Source organism: Cetorhinus maximus, chromosome 22, assembly GCF_964194155.1.
Source record: "Cetorhinus maximus chromosome 22, sCetMax3.hap1.1, whole genome shotgun sequence".
Taxonomy (NCBI): Eukaryota; Metazoa; Chordata; class Chondrichthyes; order Lamniformes; family Cetorhinidae; genus Cetorhinus; species Cetorhinus maximus.
Genome location: NC_135900.1, coordinates 4,651,365 through 4,672,459, shown reverse-complemented (window position 1 = coordinate 4,672,459; position 21,095 = coordinate 4,651,365). Strand labels below are relative to the sequence as shown.

At 43.1% G+C, this 21,095-nt stretch overlaps 1 protein-coding gene across 1 annotated transcript in view; it reads left to right on the top strand.

Moving 5' to 3' along the window:
- Positions 1 to 19,102, top strand: part of med21 (mediator complex subunit 21) — a 20,664-nt gene extending 1,562 nt beyond the window's left edge. The window contains exons 2-4 of the mRNA XM_078568554.1: positions 698 to 812; positions 2,062 to 2,162; positions 17,289 to 19,102. Coding sequence (XP_078424680.1) covers positions 698 to 812; positions 2,062 to 2,162; positions 17,289 to 17,465 — 393 coding nt within the window. The 3' untranslated portion in view covers positions 17,466 to 19,102. The remainder of the gene's footprint in view (positions 1 to 697; positions 813 to 2,061; positions 2,163 to 17,288) is intronic.
- Positions 19,103 to 21,095: the final 1,993 nt, after the last annotated feature.

Here is a 21,095-nt window from a genome sequence, read left to right as displayed (position 1 = left end):
TAAGAGTGTCTCTGATTATTCAACTGCTATCTGGACTCTAACCAAATCCTTTGCACTCCCACATGCTGTGTTCCGTTGTTAAATTTTGTTGTTACTCCTACGGCAACAGGGCATCTAAAAATGCATAATGGAATTTATAAAATGGTCAAAGACTGGGAATCAAACTTATGATTATACTGTCAGACTTGTAAGTCAATTCATAATTAGCGCTGTTTGTATTGGATTTTGATTAGAATTTACTTGAGACAGGACATTCAGCCCCTCGAACCTGATCAGCAATTCATTTAGGTCACGGATAAATAAAATCAGAATACTGTGGATTGGAAATTAAAACAGAAAGCGCTGGAAATACTTAGGTCAGGCAGCATCTGTGGAGAGAGAAAAACTGAGTTGATGACCTTTTGGCAGAACTGTCAAAGGTCAAGGGATGTAACAGGTTTCAAGCAATTTCAGAGGCAGGGAACGAGGGAAGGGAAGGAAGGAACAAAGCAGCTAGGATAGACTGGAAAGCAGAAGTGCTTAAGTGACAGATGGAATGATGGTACAAGGCAGAAGTGGGTGGCAGTGGGATGAGTGAAGAAACATGGCTGACCTATATATTAACTCCATTCACCTACTTTGGCTCCATTACTGTAAATACCCTTACCCAACAAAAATGATCATTTGATTTACAATGAGTCTTGTTCTTTCTCTCTAGCTAGCAGACCAGTTCTGTAACGCCATTGGTGTCTTGCAGCAGTGTGCTCCTCCTGCATCATTTACAAACATCCAAACTGCCATAAACAAAGACCAGCCATCTAATCCAACTGAAGGTAAGAGCTAGTGTGTTTGGATGCCCAGAGCCTGCTTTTTTTCAAAAATAAGTCATTAGAATTGTTTTGGAATTGAGCCTCTATGATCCATGCGGGCTGACGAAGTCCTGTTCCACCCTTCAATCACTGACCTAAATTGGCTCACCCACTGATTAATATATCCTAATGTGACTTGGTGTCAAATTTCTTGATTACATTCTTGTATAGTGCCTTCGTATTAATGAGTATTTTAAATTATATTGTTAAGATAGGTGAAGGGCATTGTTTAGTTAAGTACTTAGCATAAAGAGAGACTGCTGGGACACTGGGTTGGTACATAGGAAGCAGACGTGTAATGCTGTGTTCTGTGAATAAACCCATTATCAAGACAAGTAATAGTATCTAGTTGCATAATTAACCAACTGGCTTAGATTCAAGTTAACACTTGGGATGTTTTACTATGTTAAAGGTGCTATATAAATGCAAGATGTTGTTGGAGAGCTCTCTGTCACCGTGCCCAGAGCTGTCTTCCCTTGACCCTGACCTCCCTTTTAAAATTTATCTTTTCGGCCTTTTGCTAACCTACCCTATCTCTACTCTTTGTTGTTCCTTATCGTTTGTAGTACCTTAGATGTTCACTACTTAACAGTACAAGTTGTTACATTGCTGAATAGTCTCTGTGTCAATGTGAAAGAGCATTAATAGATACCTCAGTCGGAGGAACCATTTGTCTGGGTCAAAAGCTTGCTTGGTCAGGTCAGAAAAATTGTTTTTAAGTGAGATGTTACCTGAAGGCACATCTGTCCAAGCCTAGTGTAGAAGTTTGTGGTTAGTCAGTAATCAGAGTGCACAGAATTAAGGTAATTAGCAAAAGAACCAGAAGGAAGGTGACATTTTTTTGTTAAACACATCGAGTTGCTATGATATGGAATGCATTGCCTAAAAGGGTGCTGGTTAAATAATTGAAGGGAAAACATTTACAGGGTTATGGGCAAGGTATAGGGTGGTTAAACAAATTAGATAATTCTTTCAAAGAACCAACACAGATATGATGGGCCGAATGGCCTCGTGTGCTGGAAGACCCTAAGTATTGGGTTGCCACGTTTAACCAATAAGTAACCGACTGGATTGTAAAGCCCTTTAGAATGATGTGATGGAACACTTTGTAAATGCATGGTCCCCCCACCCCCCCCGTCCCCCTTCATTGGGCCTTTCATGCCAGGCTGTATTTTAAAATCTGTTCTCACCTGGCCTGTATTTTTCCCCACAGAGTATGCACAGCTTTTTGCTGCACTGATTGCGCGAACTGCGAAAGACATTGACGTGTTAGTTGACTCATTGCCGAGTGAAGAATCGACAGCAGCATTGCAGGTAAATGTGAAGGGTCACCTGTGAAATTCTGCCATTGAAAGCTTGATTAATGATGGAGCAAGGATGGTATTTGTGGGGAAAACACATTTGGCAAAGTACATACCAACATACGAATTAGGAGCAGGAATAGGCCGCTCAGCCTCTCGAGCCTGCTCCACCATTCAATAAGATCATGGCTGATCTGATTTTAACCACATATTCCTGCCTACCCGCGATAACCTTTCGCCCTCTTGCTTATCAAGAATCTATCTACCTCTGTCTTAAAGATATTCAAGGACTCTGCCTCAACCATCTTTTGAGGAAGAGAATTCTGAAGTCTCTCAACCCTCTGAGAGAAAATTTTTTCCCTCATCTCTGTCCTAAATGGGCAACCCCTTATTTTGAAACAGGGACCCCGAGTTTTAGATTTTTCCACAGGAGGAAATATCCTTTCCGCATTCACTGTCAAGTCCCCTCAGGACCTTATATGTTTCAATCAAGTCGCCTCTTCTAAACACCAGCAAATACAAGCCTAGCCTGTCCAACCTTTCCTCATAAGATTACCTGCCAATTCCGATATTAATCTAGTAAGCCTTCACTGAACTGCTAATGCATTTATACCCTTCCTTAAATAAGGAGACCAATACTGTGCACTGTACTCTAGATGTGGTCTCACCAATGCCTTGTATAACTGAAGCATACCCTCCCTACTCATGTATTCAATTCTCCTCGTAATAAACAATAACATTCCATTAACTTTACTAATTACTTGCTGCACCTGCATACTAACCTTTTCCAATTGCATGCACTAGGACACCCAGATCCCTCTGCATCTCAGGTCTGCAGTCTCACAGATAATAGATAATAGTTTAGATAATATGCCTGCTTGTTATTCATCCTGCCGAAATGGGCAACCTTACACTTTCCTACTTTATACTCCATTTGCCAGATCTTTGCCCACTCACCTAACCTATCTATATTGTTTTGTAGCCTCGTTACCCGCTCTTCACAACTTACTTTCCTACCTACCTTTGTGTCATCAGCAAATTTAGCAACCATACCATCGGTCCCTTCATCCAAGTCATTTATGTAACTGTACAGAGTTGAGGCCCCAGCACTGATCCCTGTGGCACACCACTCGTCACATCCTGCCAACCAGAAAATGAGCCATTTATGCCAACTCTCTGCTTCTTGTTAGCTAGTCAATCTTCTATCCGTGCCAATACGTTAACCCTACACCATGAGCTTTTATTTTCCACAATAACCATTGATGAGGCACCTTATGAAATGCCTTCTGAAAATCTAAACAGTACGTCCACCGTTTTCCCCTTTATCCACAGCAAGTGACTCCTTCAAAGAACACCAATAAATTGGTTAAATATGATTTTCCTTTCACAGAAGTTGACTCTGCCTGATTACCATGAATTTGTCTAATAATAGCTTCTAATATTTTCCCTATGACTAATGTTAGGCTAACTAGCCTGTAGTTTCCTGCTTTCTGTCTCCCTCCCTTTTTGAATAAATGAGTTACATCTGCTATTTTTAAATCTAATGGAACCTTCCCTGAATCTAGTGAATTTTGGAAAATTAAAATCAACCCATCAACTATCTCAATAGCCGCTTCTTTCAAGACCCTAGGATGAAACCCATCGCTACCAGGGGACTTGTCCACCTGCAGCTCCAACAATTTGCAAAGTATCACTTCCCTGGTGATTGTAATTTTCTTGATTTCCTTCCTCCCTTCCAATTCCTGATTTACAGCTAGTTCTGGGATATTACTTGTATCTTCTATAGTGAAGACCAATGCAAAGTACCAACACAAACTGGAGGAACAGCACCTCCTCTTCCAATTAGGCACTTTACAGCCTTCTGGACTTAACATTGAGCTCAACAACTTCAGATCATGAACTCTGTCCTCCACCCTCACCCCCTTTTTCTAATCCCCTTTTTCTACATTCATTTCTATTTCTTATCCACTTATTTTTATTTTTATTCATCTTTATCTGTGGTTTTATCCCGTTTTCTATACTTTTTTTCCCCCACCCCATCCCCTACAGGGCCATCTTGTTACTTGTTCCATGTTGTTCTTTCATACAATGCTATCTTTGTTCTGCTATTATCACATTCTGTTTTCTTATCTTTATGCCACTATCAGCACCATTTTTTAGTGCTAATCACTAGTTCATGACATCTTTGTCAATCTCTCCTTTGTCCCCACCTATTGTTGGCCTTCTATCCAGCTCCACCTGCCCCACCCCCCTTAAACACTATAAATTTCATCACATTTCCACTTCTCTTCAGCTCTGAAGAAGGGTCATATGGACTCGAAACGTTAACTCTGTTTTTCTCTCTCCACAGATGCTGCCAGACCTGCTGAGCTTTTCCAGCATTTTCTGTTTTTGATGCAAAGTACCTATTCAATTCATCTGCAATTTTCCTTGTTTTCCATTATTAATTCCCCAGGCTTACTTTCTATAAGACCAATGCTCACTTTGTTAACTCTTTTTTTTAAATATCTATAAAAACTCTTACTGTCTGTCTTTATATTTCTAGCTATCTTTCTCTCATATTCTAATTTTTCCCTCATTAATCCTTTAGTCGTTCTTTGCTTTTTTTAATATTCTATTCAATCTTCTGATCTGTCACCCGCCTTTGCACAATTACATGCTTTTTATTTAAGTTTAATACTATCTTTAACGTTTTTTAGTTAACCTCAGATGGTGGATCCTCCCTTTGGAATTTTTCTTGTTGGACTGTATCTATTCTGTGTATTCTGAAATATCTCCTTAAATGTTTGCCACTGCATCTCCAGTGATCTATCCCTTAATCTAAATTACCAGTTCACTTTCGCTAGCTCTGCTTTCATGCCCTCGTAATTGCCCTTATTTAGGCTTAAATTGCTAGTGTTAGACCCAGTCTTCTCTCCCTCAAACTGAATGTAAAATTCAATCATATTATGATCACTGCTATCTAGGGGCACCTTCATGATGAGGCCATGAATTAATCCTGTCTCACTGCACAATACCAGGTCGGTATTGTGGCTCCAGGTTGGCTCCAGAGCGTGCTGATCTAAGGAATTATCCCAGAAGCATTCTGTGCATTTGTCATCTATGTTGCCTTTGCCCATCTGGTTATTCCAGTCTATATGTAGATTAAAATCCCCATGATAATCACCGTACCTTTTTGACAAGTTCCCACTATTTCTTCTTTGATACCCTGTCCTACCATGTGATTACTGTTAGGGGGCCTGTACATCACTCCCACAAGCGATTTTTCTAACCAAACTGCTTCTACATCCTGGATTCCGGCACTTAGGCCATCCCTCTCTATTATGTTAATGTCGTCTTTAACTAACAGAGCCACCCCTCCACCTTTTCCTTAACTTCCTGTCCCTCCTAAAAATCCCATACCCTTCAATGTTCAGGTCCCAATCTATCCCATCCTGCAGCCATGCCTCTATAATGGCTATTGGATCATACTTATTTATCTCTATTTGCAGTTCATCTGTTTTGTTTCGAATGCTACATGCATTCAGATACAGAGCCTTAAGTTTTGTCCTTGTATTATTTTTGTAACCTCTAGCTTTGTCTGTTGGTTTACTCTTAGACTTGTACTCTCTGTCCCTTCCTGTCATAGTCTTGTTTATCATTTCCCAAATTAGTATCTTCCTCTCTTGTCTCTACTCTTTATGTACCACCTCTTCTCACATTTGATCCCTTGCCCACACAATTTAGTTTATAACCCTTTAGCTTCCCTAGTTACGTGATTTTCAAGTTCACTCACCCCAGCATGGTTCAGGTGTAGACCATCCCAATGGTACAGCCTCCTTTCCCCAGTATTGATGCCAATGCCCCAAGAACTGGAGGAAACTTCTCCCACGCCAGCCTTTGAGCCACGCATTCATCTCTCTAATCTTATTTGCCCTGTGCCAATATGCACATGACTATGGATTATTACCTTTTGAGGTTCTGCTTCTTAATTTGGTACCTAGCTCCTCATACTGACTATGCAGAACCTCATTCCTTATCCTACCCATGTCATTGGTACAAACATGGACCCTGACAACTGGATCCCCCCCCCTCCCACTGCAAATTCCACTCCTGCCCTGAGCAGATATCCTGAAGCCTGACACCGGGCAGGCAACACAGTCTTCTGGACACTTGCTCTTTGCTGTAGAGAACAGTGTCGATCCCCCTCACTATACTGTCCCCTACTACCACTACATTCCTGATTACTTCCCCTGATTGAACAGCTTCCTGTACTATGGTGTCATGGCCAGCCTGCTCATTCACCTTGCAGACCTCGCTTTGGTCCACACAGGTTGTGAGCACCTGTGTGGACAATTGCAAAGCCTGAGGCTCGTCCCCTACTGTCTGTTCGGCCCCTTTACCTGCTTCACTCAAGGTCACATCCTCCTGTTACTCACTGCTGACCAAAACAGATGACCCTGGCAAGTGTGAGGCAGCAGGTATACAAGGGATTTTCACACATCCATCTTGAATTGTAGTTCTGAACTAGGTAATTCTTTTGAAAAATTAGGTGTTTATGGGACAGAAACAGGCAATTCATTCCAACTGGCCAATGCTTTACGTGAGCCTCTTCCAGCCTTCTTCTGGCCCTATTATACTCTCCTATTCCTTTCTCCCTCGTGCTTATCTAGCTTCCCCTTAAACATACCTATGCTATTCACTCCAGCTACTCACTGTGGCAGAGAGTTGGACTTCTCACCAATCTCTGGGTAAAGAAGTTTCTTCCGAATTCCCTTTTGGATTTAGTAGTGACCATCTTATACTGTGACCCCGAGTTTTGCCCTTATCATGTCATATTCTGTGTGACTGGTGGTAAATTGTCCCTCATCGTCCTTCTGGACCCATCTGGAGCTTTGACACAGTTGACCAGCCGCACCATCCTCCTCCAGTACTTGCCCTCTGTTCTTGACTCAGTGGAACTGCACTCCTCTGGTTCCATTCTTATCTATTGAATCATAGCCAGGGAGTCACCTGCAATGGTTTCTCTCCTCTCTTGTGCACAATTAACCACTCGAGTCTTCAATGATCTAAACTTAGCTTCTTTTATTGCTCATCTGCATGTTCCTCTGCCCACACTCCCTTTCCCATGACATCATTTGAAAACAATGTCAAATTTCATGTGTGTACTGACTCACCGCCATGCACCATTGACCCCTCCACGGTATCTGATTTGACTTGGGTGAGAAGGTATTTCTTGCAGCTAAATGTTGGAAAGACTGAAGCCATTGTCAATAGTTGCTGGCACGAACTCCACTCCCTAGCCACTGTTTCCGTTCTTCTTCCTGGCAGTTGTCTGAAATCGAGCCAGACCGTTTACAGCTTTGGTCCCAAGATGAATTTCTGATCACATATCTGCTCCATTTCCAAGGTTGCCTACTTCATCTCCCTGATATCATTCAACTCTGACCCTGACTCAGTTCTTCTGCTGAAACCCCCATCCATCTTTGCCTTTGTTACCTCTGTGCTTGACTGTTCCAGTGCTTTCCTGGCCAATCTCCTATCTTGCACCCTATAGGAACTTGTGTTTATCTAAATCATTGCTCACGATTTGCTCCAAGTCCCGTTCACCCATCACTGACTTGTGTTCTCTGACCTACATTGACTCCTGGTTAAACAATGCCTCGATTTTAAACTTCTCATCCTTGTTTTCAAATCTCCTCCCCGTGGCCTATCTCCCTAACCTTGTCCAGCCCCAAAGTTTTTGAAATATGTGATTCTCCAATTCTGGCCACTAAAGCATCCCCGATTGTAATCGCTGAACCATTGGTAGCCATACCTCCACCTGCCAAGGCCCAAAGCTCTGGAATTCCCAACCTCAGCATCTCTGTCGTCTTTAAAACCTTCCTCTGTAAACGAACTTTAGGTCATCTCCTTAAATGGCTTGATAATGCTCCTGTGAAGTGCTTGGTGATATCTAACTATGTTACAGGTGCTGTACAGATACAAATTGTTGCTGCTGCTATGTCCTGAAGGTCATGAAAATCGCTATTTGAATGCAAGTCAAGACTTTCAATTCTTTATTTATTACCCTTCGTCCAATCTTTTTGTCGAGGCACCTTCCTTGAGCGAGAGTGTGGTTCTGAAAGGAAAGTGATATAATGCAGAACCGGGGCCCATGATATTCATCGCCCTAGGCTTCATAATGTGTGGTTCATGCCTCAGCAATGCCTTGTTGGTAGACTTGAAGCAGCAATCGGGCTCTTTCCCATGAGTGGAGGCAGCCGGACAGCAAGTCCGGTCACTGATGCCTCCTTCGTGGTGACAGCTTTCAGACTGGCTTCAACTGTGACCTGGATGATTGGTGATTCAGCAAAGAATATGGAGAGCATACATTTTGTGTTTAGTTGTTGCATAATTTGTGTTTAGTGCAAGATAATATAAAGATAGATTAATCTACGTTGAATATTTCAATGTGGCAAAACTTAAGGTGCCATACACAAAATGTGATTTTTTTTTTTTTGGTTTAGTTTTGGGGCACTTTTGCCGTGAAAATGCTGTATACCAAGAGGTTAATTATAATAAAGGGAAACAATACTATGGTTTGGAGGATAGGTGAGTAGAAAGTGTTAAGAGTAAGACCACCCAAACGAGCTTCCTTTTGCCATGGCTGTTAAAAAGCAGTTGACAAAGTACATCCTGTTTCATAACAATTCAGCATTGCGGTTCAAGTGTGCAATGCAGTGTGTGGTTGCGATGAAAAACAGAATTAATACTCATCTGATGGGGCAGATGTTCTTTTTCTCTCCCTCGTGCACTCCATGTGTTCTGTCCTGTCCCTCGTTTGTTCACTGGCATCATTGGAGAGCCCCTCCCCACCCATTCTTTCTGCACTGAGTCAGATGTGGGTATTGCATTGTTTTGTAGGCCTGTGCCAGTGCTGAGCAGAGTCTGCTGCTCCAAGCTTTACAAGCAGTCTGGTGACCGTTTCTTCTCTGGGATTAGTTAACTTGCTTAGCCTGAAGGAAGTGCCCAGCTTTATGGTCAGAGCTGCCTGTGAAGAACAGAGCGACTGCCTGACCCCTTGATTCATATTTTGAGTATTTGAAAAGAGGAAAACTCTGCAAGTTCTATTTCTTGATTTACTAACACGCAGTCATATTCAGATAAATTAAAATGTTCAAAGTAGTTGTAACAGCAGTGAACTGCAATAAAAAAAGATGGTCAAAGCAAGTATTTTGCCACTGGCACACATCACTGAAGTGAAACCGAGCAGATTAACCGAATACCTTTTGAAACTTGCACCCTCGTTAACTGCTAAAAATGATTTTTCCAGCCTGGTGCTGGGTCTTGCTAAATATTGTTAGCACCTCTGGTTCAAGGGGAACTGAACCCGTGTGGCACATCTCCAATTATCTGCAGTTTATAATGTGTTGACATGTGACAGTGAGTCACAGAGCTGGAAAGTAAATGGTGCAATAATCGAGGTAGTTTAGTCAGAGAACTGGATCCCAGCTTTGTTCCCACTAATGCGATTGATGCAATCACCTTTGGAATAGAAAAATTGGAGAAAACAGAGGCGATAACCATCAGGAAAAATAGAATAGGCTGGGGTTCTCTTCTCTAGAAAAGTAGCAGACCGTGGGGTGACCTGCTCGAGGTCTTCAAAATATGAAAGCGTTGAACAGGGTAGAGTGAAGGAGATGTTTCCACTTGTGTGGGAGACCAAAGCTAGTGACCATAAACATAAGTCATTATTAAATTCAAGAAGGAATTCAGAAGAATCTTTACTCAGAGTGGTGTGAATGCCTGACCCAGTGTTTCTAGCATTTTTCTATTTTTTTCCCCTCTGATCTCAAATATCTTGTCATTTTTTTTTTGAGTGGGTGGCTCCTGGGCTGTAATGTCACAGTATTATTTTTCAAGCGTATGCTGTTTCCCACTGTAATTGCCACTAATGGTAGTGATATATGTGCGCCTTTCTCATATGTTTGCAGACTTCAGTGTGAGCTGCTTCCTTTAATGTGGGTGGGCACCAGTCTCTCCCTACATTAGGCTGCTGCTGTTTTGTGCTCAGTGCATCACCAAGTGGCCAACTCAGTAACAACAACAAAGCTATAAACAAAAACTTCCCTTTCCCTCACCTCTTCTCCCCCCACACCAAAAGAAAGAACTTGCATTTATATAGCACCATTCATGACCTTGCAATGTTCCAAAGTGCTTTGCAGCCAATTATTTAATTTTTTGAAGTGTAGTCACTGTTGTAATGTAGGAAGTGCAGTAGCCAACTTGTGCACAGCAAGTTTCCACAAACAGCAATGAGACAGTAATCAGATAAACTATTTTAGTGATGTTGGTTCACGGATAAATATTGGACCCGGGGTTTGGGGGAGAACTCTCCTCTTCAAAATAGTGTGGCGGGAGCTTTTACGACCACCTGGGAGAGCAGAAAGGATTTATGTGTAAGGATATTTTTTTTTTAAATGTTTATGGCGGTGGCTTTATTGTACTCTGGTTGTTTAGATCTCTGTTTCACCCTTATTCACTTCCGGCTAGGGAGCTCCTGTACTCATCCAACCAGTACTCGCACACGCCTCGCAACCAACCACATCTTTTTAAGAATAATCCGTTTTAACTTCTACCCTGCACTGATGCCTGACTGACTGACTTGCTGTGGTGCTGGTGTAACCTGTTACCGAGCTGACAGTCTGCAGCACATTGTGTCGGTGGGTAACATTCTCGTCTGTGTCAGAAGGTCATTGTCCCACCCCAGAGATTTGAGCATGTAACCCAGGTTGATGCACCCAGTGCAGTGCTCAGGGAAGGCAGCACTGTCAGAAGAGCTATCTTTCAGATGAGATGTTAAACCAAGGCCCTATCTGTCCCCTTGGTTGGGCGTAAAGGACCCCTTGGCACTATTTTCACAGAAGAGTCACTCTATTGTCCTGGCCAATATTTATCCCTTAACCAGCATCACTAAATACCGATTATCTTGTCACTATCATATTGCTGTTTAAGTGAGCTTGCTGTGTGAAAGCTGGCTGTCATGGTTTTCTATATTACAACAGTGACTACACCTCAAAAGCACTTAATTGGCTGTAAAATGCTTGATGGTACCCTGTGCTCATAAAAGATGCTATAGAAATGCAAGTCTTTCTTTCACTCGCTTGCATGTACGTGAACAACATTATTGATCTTTTAACAACCTTCTGCATTTTTAAAAATCTATGTATGCGTGGCCGGTAGATATATTTTATAGTAAGCTCTCCATTGAATAGACCTGGATGAAAGCCTATCCTGGTTTGTCAGTTTGGAGAAATAATTCCTTCGTAATTTCTAGGTACTTCTTGTAGGGCCCTATTAGTTTTGTTTCCACTACCCCATTCCTTAAAAAATATTCAAAACCACATGGCTCCTTTTTGCTGAAAGGAACTAAGGACAGAATTTGATGGTCCCCTGCTGGTGAGTCTGCAGGTGGGGGTGCCAATAAAATTCCCCGGGTGGCTTTCCTGCTGCCCCCCACCCCCCCCCGGTCCCCCGACCTGTCTGCAATTGGGGCCATTAAGTGGTCAAAAATTGCCCACTTCAGGGCTGCTTCCTGTCCAGCCTCCGTTTTGAGGCTTGTGAGAGGAGTTGCTCAGAGGAAGGAGGGAAGCTGGTAGGCCACCTTGCTGGCACCTCGGTGGGTGGGGGTGGTGGCTGGCACATCCCTCAAGAGCCCTTCTTCCACATTGGGCAAACCCCCCCTCCCCGTGCCCTCGCAAGGCATGCCCCCCCCACAGGTGTTTCTCTCCACCCCCCCCCCTCAGCCTCTCCACCCAGACCCCTCTGTCAGGATCAATGCACCTCCCTGCCATGCATTCCCCACCTCCTCTTCGGGTGGTTGGGGATGGGGGGGGGGAGAGAGAATCCCCATCGTCTAAAAAAAATCCTGCCCTAAATGAGGGAAGGAAAAGAGACCATGAAGTAGTAGGAAGCATGCGGGTAACTCTAGTTTTATAGTAAGCAGGATTAAATGTGTTGGAGAAAGGAGGGAAGGAAAATATGTTTAGGAGAAAACTGGAAGGGAACAATTCTGGCTTTGGGCGGCACAGGTGGAGGAAACGGAGAATTGTAAAGATAGTTTGAAAGTTAAACCCAGTTGGGAACAGCAGAGGGAGCTGTCCCAACTTTGCATGAATTTTCTGCTGGTTTTCTACAGTTGCCGCACTTACAGTAGCCCTGCTTTCAAAATCAGTCTCAAATATTCATTTTAAAGATTATATTTTGTGGGGGGAGGCATTTGTTACGTCTGAAATAGCAAGAGAGTGAAGTCCAAACTTTAACTGGTACAAAAACAGAAAATGCTGGAAAAACTTAGCAGGTCTGACAGCTGGAGAGAAAGACAGAGTTAACGTTTAGAGTCTGTATGACTCCTCTTCAGAGCTAAAGAGAAGTAAAAATGTGGCAATTGAGTTTATTGACTTGAGTCCTGCCATTTCCTGACCAGACCACTGCATGGCACTGCTTCCCTGCAAACCATTCATCCTCCAGGAACACAAGGACATCTTGACCAAGGGAATGAGAGAAAGTGATTTATTCTGCAGCAATTTTAGAGTGCAAAAAGGAGGGGGAATTTGAGGTGCAAGGAACCAGTTTATAAGTAAATTAAGAGTTGCAGAATTTGAATTCAAGTTGCAAGGAGCAGCTCACACCGATCAGGAAAGTCTAAACATGCTGGGGTCCTTTTTGCTTTTTTATGCTTTCTTTATAAAAAAAAAAGACTAAACTGGGTAATGGTCTGTTAAAGGCCTTTAAAATTATGAAAGGATTTGTTAGGGTAACTCTTTTTTGTTACAAACCAAATAAACTAAATTAAGAAAATCAGGGACAAAGTAAAAGGTAGCCCATCAAAGGGAAAGTGCAAAAGAAAAAACAAACCACAAAAAACTTACAACATCAAATCAAAATGTGATCAGAGGGGCCAAGAAAGCACCCCAGGCCCTGTGGTGTCCACCGAGCACAGGAGGCCTCTGTGGAGCCAGTGGACACCGCGTGCTCTCTTTCCAGGGACACCTGGCTGCAAACATAGCCGTGGAAGAGGGTCAGACAGTCGGGCCAGCCAACCCCTTTGATCGCCCGCTGCCTGGACCTGTAGATGGCCAACTTGGCAAGGCCCAGGAGCAGGTTCGTGAGGAGGTCCTCCTCCCTCTCCGTGCCCCCCCCCCTCCCCCGGCACCAGGCGCCCGTAGATGAGAAACGTGGGACTAAAGTAACATTTTTCAAATAACTAAAGCGCAGCCTATAACACCCTATATATATACGTGGTCCTCGGATTCCACAAGTCCGCAAAAAATGCAGGCATCTTGGGAGTCCGTGAGTCGACACATGATACAGTTGTATGGGACTGCTGCATGCAACACCCTCCACCCCAGGTCCCGGGTGATAAGGGGGAGGACTCGCATGTAGAGGGGCCTCTGCTGCCGGATGGCATCAAGGCATGTGTCCGGACGATGGGCGAGGGTAAGAAGGTGAAGGGTGTGCAGCAGCAGCCCATACAGGAAACCCCTCCATGTTGTGCATTTCTGCAGGTGACTCAGGTTGCGGGGCTCCAGCTCCCGAGGGAAAGTTTTGGGCTCAGGGCCGATGTGGAATTCTGTCTATAAGACGCAAGGCATAGGAGCAGAAGTAGGCCATTTAGCCCATCGAGTCTGCTCTGCCATTCAATGAGGTCATGGCTGATCTTATAATCCTCAACCCTGAGCAGGTGTTCACTTGGACAGGAGCCTATTGCACACCTGAGCATCCTCGAGACCACATATAACATCGGGGTCGAGCATGACTGTCCTAGGCGTAGAAAGAATCTTCCCACTCTGGAGGAGACCAAAACCGGGGTCATAAATATAAGGTAGTCACTAATAGATCCAATGGGGAATTCAGGAGAAACTTCTTTACGAAGGGAGGGATGAAAACCTGGAACTCACTACCCAGGGAGTGGCTGAGGCAAAAAGCATAGATGCATTTAAGGGAAACTAGATAAACACATGACGGGAAAAATGAATAGCGGGATATGCTGATAGGATGAAATGAAGAGTAGGAGGAAGCTGTTATGAAACATCAACGCTGACATGGACCAGTTGGGCTGAATGGCCTATTTCACAGCTGGAAATTCTAAGTAAGTGTGTATTTAATACTGTGAAATTAAGCAGAATAATTTTTATAAGATGGTGATTTTTTTTTGGGGTTGGAACAAATCACAAATTTTAAAGTGCAGAAATATTTGCACCACGACAACCTCCTTGGTTACGTTTTTTTAAACCAAAGTTTCACCCACTGGTTCAGTGAATGTTGTTCTGAACACAACCGATGTAATCGTTGCGCAAACCAAATCCCAGAGAGAAACTTGGCTTATGGGTCATATCCTTTTATATCATAGTCTGAAAACGAGAAGATGTACTGATCTTAGCAGCAAGAAATCCTGTAATACTTATGGGATTTTAAAAATTAAAAGTATAAGTTTTATTCACAAGAATAAAAGAAAACTTAAGCATTGCAAGATTACAGCTACACAGTTCAAAATTAGTCTTATAAAACATCCCCCCCCCCCCCCCCCCCCCCCCCCGCCAAAAAAAATGTACCAGGTCAGACCCGCAAGTAAACACCTTGCAGGCAACACTCCCTTTTGGATGTTTAACTATAAAAAATCCAGTAATATTACCCAAGGCAAACTGCTGTAGCCTCAATAAAGGTAAACCACATGACCTCTAACCCCTTTCCACTCTGCGGTGGAGATCCAAACTTCAGAATAAAACTGTTTTTTGCAGCCCAAGACTTTTCTGGCTTGATTGGATGGTTGATTCAAACTGCATCTTCTCCTAGCCCAGAGCCACACCTCCAGCTCAACAACTGCAGCTCAATAGCTACAGCTCAGACAGCTACAGCTACCCTAAGCTCTCCGAAGTACCTTTTTTTCACTTTCATCTCAGGTTCCATTGTTCTCACACCTCTTTGAAACTCAAACCCTTCCAAGTATAAGACTTTCATGTCTCCATCTTGTCTTTGCTTTCAGGTCAATAAAGTATAATATCCCCACTTCTATTTACCTATGGAACTCCTGCAAGATGCAAACATGTTTCATGTTACCTCTGATTCTCCTTTGATATTCAAACAAACTTTCCACTTATCTCAAAATGCAAATTTTAGATCTAACCCATTCACTTCTACCTCAAACCTAACACCCCTATCCTTTTCATGTTTTAAACCCCCCAGACAATCTGACTCCTATTAATCTCTGCCCAGCTTAATTAAATCATACCCCCACACAACCTGTTTCACAGAATAACACAATATTCCCCAAAAATATTTTTTTAAAAATCCATTTCTCTCAATGTTCAAAGATCCTGTGCCAGTAACTGAAGAGAAACAGGATTCTCTCTAGCCTGGCTCTCATTCTTTATTTAAGAACCACAAACAAAGTAAGTACTAGCTCCTGCTGCCTCCAGTGCAGGGTGTGGCGTTTTGCTCTCATGGAATGGCTCCTGTGATTGCCTATTATGTGCTTGCCATGTTATATCTGGCATTACTTCCTTATTGACTGCCAACGAAAAAAGCAAGTTAGCCAAATGTTCATCTCATTGCAGCTTAAGGGACCTTGGTGTGAACAAAATCACTGACCTGTACCTACACGCTAATTGTATAGCACTTCAAAAGTGCTCTTTACATATTTTCAGTCCTGGTTCAAGTTCTCCAGGCCTGGCTGCATGTGGAGAGAGAAGCAGAGTTAAAGTTTCGAGTCGAGCATTACTCCTTCGGAACTCTGCCGAAGGAGTCCAGTCACGTAAGAGGAGAGTCCTATTCGACTCGAAAAACAAAAGTACTGAAGTTTTCATTTCAGATTTCCAGTTTCCGCAGTATTTCGTTTTAATGCGAAGTTCTGTCTTATTGATGAACTAGCCTTGTAATTAATCATCACTAAAACTGATTCATTTAGAGTTTAGCGATATCACAAATGTTTACTTATTTGCCATGGAAACTGCCAATTATTTTCCTGTTAAATAGTTTGGATAACAGAGCATTCTGTGCTGTTACATTTTCCTAATTGACACACCTCGCAGCATGGGAGACCCAAATCTCTCTCACATCCTTCATAGTGCTCTTGTGATTGAGGCAATTAAAACTGCTGTCTAAAATTTATTGTACAGAAACTTGGTGAATGTTTGGCGCCTTTAAAAGAACGCTGCAAGAAACCTGGGTGAAAAATCATGGCAATTTTTCAACTTTTTTTTTCTTCAATTTTCATTGAAGCCCTGGAAAAATTCGAAATCCAAAATGAGTATTTCAAAATCCTGGTTTGGCTGGACTGGGAACGTATATAGGTCAGAGGTCACAAAGGTTATGGGTGAACGGGACTTGTTGCAAGTGAAGATATGGGCAGTTTTGATACTCTGAAGTATAGTGTCTGCGAGATGGGAGGTCGGCTAGGAGAGCAAGCTGTGTGTAGGCAAACGTCACGGAAGGTTGGTTGTGTTCAGTATAAGCTGGTTATAGCTTGATACAGGAGGATGCAGTATGTGGGAAATTTGTTAATGATATATAAATTGCAAGCTCTATTGCCATTAACAAATGAAATATACAGCCTTCCTTGCATAACATGAACCAGGCAAACTGTGGAAACGAAAATTATGTAACTTCCAGTGCTACATTATGTTAGCTTTTAAGCAATTCATTTCCAACGGATGATGTTTAAGAAGTCTATTAAAACATGAAACAAAGAAAGAAAGAGCTTGCATTTATGTAGCACCTTTCACAACCTCAGAACATCACCAATAAAGAGCTTTTGAAGCATAGTCACTGTTTGCACAAAGCAAGATCCCACTAATGGCAAAGTGTTGGTTAAGGGATAAGTATTGGTACCGGGAGAGCTCCTTTACTCTTCACTTTGTCCTATGGGATGTTTTTATCACCATTTAAAGAGGCCTGGCAGAGCCTTGGTTTAACATCTCATCCAAATGACAGCACCTGTAACAAAGCAGCACTCCCTCAGTACCGCTTGGCTTGCTATGCTTCATTGTGAAGCCTGAATGTATGTCTGTCTGGTCATGTGCGGTGGTCTGGTTTTAAAACATTTGTGTTCGGTAAATGCATTGATTGTATGTTCCCAGTGCGCTTGGGAGCTAACCCTGTTGTGTCTCCCACCACCTAGGCCGCGAGTTTGCGTCAGTTGGAAGAGGAGAACCACGAGGCTGCAGCTCTGCTGGAAGAAGTTGTTTATCGGGGTGACATGCTGTTGGAGAAGATACAGAGCGCGTTAGCGGACATTGCCCAGTCACAGCTTGGAACAAGGAGCAATGGTCGCAGTCAGCATGTCCCCGAGTCCTAGCAGCAGGAGGCATGCGCACTGCTCAGAAAATGATGGTGCGATCTACACTTTTGTGAAGAAATGACTGAAGGATTTATTTCATGGGGCAGCGGGCAGGGAAAAAAGAGAAAAGGGTTTTTGTAAAATGGATAGAACATCAGCATTGAGGTTAAAATTTATTGCAATTTTTTTTCCTGGGAGCTTAAAAAATGATTTTTTTGTTGTGCAAGTTAATCTGGAGATTAACTCCAGGTCAGTAAATATGGAGCATTCCTTCCCTTCCCTATTCACCCCCTCCCCTCCTATTTTGGTCAGCGTTCAGTTTTTTTTTTAAATTCAAGGTTATATTTTGGGTTCTCCATGATTGAAGATGTCTCTTTCCCCACCGCCCCCCCCCCCCCACCCCGCCCCACTCTTTGGGGATCTGATTGAAAACGGGGAAACTAAGTTCTTCCATACTGCGTGGTCTTCTCTAATACCATTCTGAAATTTGTTGTATCCCCAGTTTTGAAATTGGATGCTGCTGGATGCTGCTCAGTGGGTAACATTTATCCTTGTGTTGTAAAACAGTATCGGACGTAAGCACAGCATTTTATAGGAATCGGAATGCTAAATGTCGCTGTGACCATGGGCTGCGTTAAAATTGCTGCGCGGTTCCAGGGAGAGTGAGCTGACTAAAGCACTGAAGTAGGGTTGCCAACCTTCTGGGATTGGCCTAGAGTCCCCAGGAATTGAAGATCAATCTCCAGGATGTTACTGTGCACAACCCTGGATAAAAATCTTTGGAACATTAAACAAAGACAGTTTTTAAAGAAATGTTCTTTGAACGTTTGTTTGCCAGGTATAAAAATAGGTGAAACGGGCTGTTTGGCTGACAGTCAAGCATCTTCCAATTGGGTAATGAATCTTTTTGCTTTCCAATTGGAGGAGGAAGGCTGTGCATCACAAAGTGGAATGTATTGGCCGACTAATGGCTAGAGCGTGGGGGCAAGTGGAGCATGTGGTGAAACCTCCAGAAATGCATTTAATCACAGTTGGCAACCCGACCTTAAGTTCTGTTGTCTAAGCTGTGCTGTTGTGGGGGAGGTATGAGGGCTTGTCAATGCACGTATATGAAGCTAACAGTGACACTATGGACAATTCACAGGCAGAGGTTGTGCCTTACCGAGGAGATGGGGGACAGAAACCCATGCTTTGACACATCCCCAGTGAAAATTGCTCCTGCTGCCGGAGAGAAGCGGATCTCCCTCGGTCTCAGCGAGGCCCACACACTAAGGGAGCTGGTGACCTGAGCCCAGCAAACACTGCTGTGCTAGCAGAACCTGGATTTTACTCTCTCGCCAATTCATTCTTCTGATTAAATGCTTTGTGTTTTGTTGAGAATGGACTTGCTGATTTAGCGGTTTAATCAGGTTGTGGATATGCATTGAACAGGAGTTATTACGCTTGTAGCTGCTTTTGAATCTTATTTCCCCCCCCCCTCCTCCCACACTGTTAGCTCATGGGGAATAGTTCCAGTTAAGTTACATTGCGCAGATGATGCATTTGGTACATTCTCTGTTCTGCGGTTATGCTTTGTTGTAAGCATTTGTGGCACCGTGACATTTTGTTGAAAAGAATTCAAGTTGAAGATTAAAGAAATTGTGCAATGCCATAAATTTCCACTTGACACATACTTTTAATGGGATGGTCATTGCAGGCATCAGATTCCCTGCTGCATTCACGTGTCAAGATAGGTTAAGTTACACTCCTCAGTGTAACTTAATGAAAGTAGCTTGTACATGATGCATAATACTATATAAGCTCATGTTTATTTGTTCAACTTCCTGGTAGAGTTGAAATCCTGGCAATAAAAGGTGAAGCAATGGACAGCATTGTTAATATGAAAGATTGGGACCAATGTTTTTTTTCCCTCCACTGCTGTAGGCTTTGAACCCAAGCTTCCTGCTTTCACACAGGTAGATTCAAGGGGAATATTCTACAAGGAAATAATTCAAAAACAAACATTGGTTAGGCTACATTGGAGTACTGTGCACACCTTTCGCTTCCATATTTCAAAATGGATGTTGAATCACTGGAGAACGTGCAGAAAAAAAGTGATTATACCAGGCCTGAAAGGGTACAACTATCAGGAAAGATTGAGTAGGTTGCGATTCTTTTCTCTAGACCTGATAGTGAGATAAGGTAATTGGCCATAGTCCATAAAGGCCCAAAAACATTTTTCCATTAGAGCGAGACAATTGGTTATATAGCTTGAAGGACACCATTCCACAAATATGGGGCAAGGCAAGGAGGCAGGCCTCCACAGCTGGCACGGGTATTAAACCCATGCCATTGGTGTCATCCTGAATCACATTCTCTAAGCCATCTAGCCAACAAAGCTAACCGACAAACCACCCCACCCTCCCTAACAGACCCGATGGGAGGTTTTCAAAATTATGAAGTGGTTTGAATCTGCAGCACAAGTTCACTAGAATGATACCAGGACTAAAAGGCTTCAATTATGAGGATGGGTTACATAGATTAGGCTTGTATTCCCTTTAATATAGCAGATTAAAGGATGATCTAATTGAGGAGTTGGTGGGATAGATGGTGGTGTTACAGTTCACTCGGAGTCTTAAGTTGTGGTGGCAACATGTACTTTTACATGCATGTTGCAGTCTGGAGCTATGGATAGTGATGGTCAAGGCTTCAATGTTTGTTCCACCACATAGCTAACCAGGAAGCTCTCCCCTTCTTGCTGCCTGCCATTGGCGTGTATTGGAAGGATTTGCAGGTTGATATTTCAACCTGTTTGGCTGCGTTACAAATGCACCTTCCTTGGCCACCTGGGACTTAAACCCAGAGCTTCTGGCTCAGAGGTAGGGACGCCACACACTGCGCCACAAATCTCCTGATTAGGTAGCTAGAGAGAAACTATTCCCTATGGTGGGGTGGTAGTGGGTGGGGGAAATCCATAACAATGAGTCATAACCTTAAAATTGGAGTTGGGCTGTTCAGGGGTGCTGTCGTACAAAAGGTAGTGGAAATCTGGAATCCTTTTTTTCCTCCCAAAAAGTGCTGCTGAGGCAGGGAGTTGATTGAAAATTCCAAATCTGCGATTGATAGATTCGTATTGAGCAAGGGTTACGGAACTAAGGCGTGGAAATGGAGTTGAGATGCGGATTAGCCCTGACCCAAATGAATGATGGAACAGACTCGAGGGGCTGAATCAGTTGTTCTTGTTTCTGTACGGTAGTTGAAGAATCTTCTGCTAGTGGGGAAGTCCAAAACTCGGCCATTGCTATAATAGTCACAAACGAATTCAGTAAGGAATTCAGGAGAAAGTTCTTTCACAGGAGAGGGGCGAGGACGTGGAATTCACTACAACATGGAGTAGTTGAGATGCATAATCCAGATGTACTTAAGGGGAAGTGAGGTTAAGTACGAGGGAGAGATATAGACGGTCATGTGCACAAGTACGCCATTCAGCCGCTTGAGCCTATGTTCTGCTGATGGGGTGAAATGAAGAAGGTGGAAGGAGACTTGTAAGGAGCACAAACACTTGTGCAAAGTGGCCTGTTTCTGTGCTTTAAAATTCTGTTCCTGTCAGGGGCAGCAGTTTCTGCACACATGGTGAAGTTTGCACAGATTTTCCAGTTGTACAGTTTG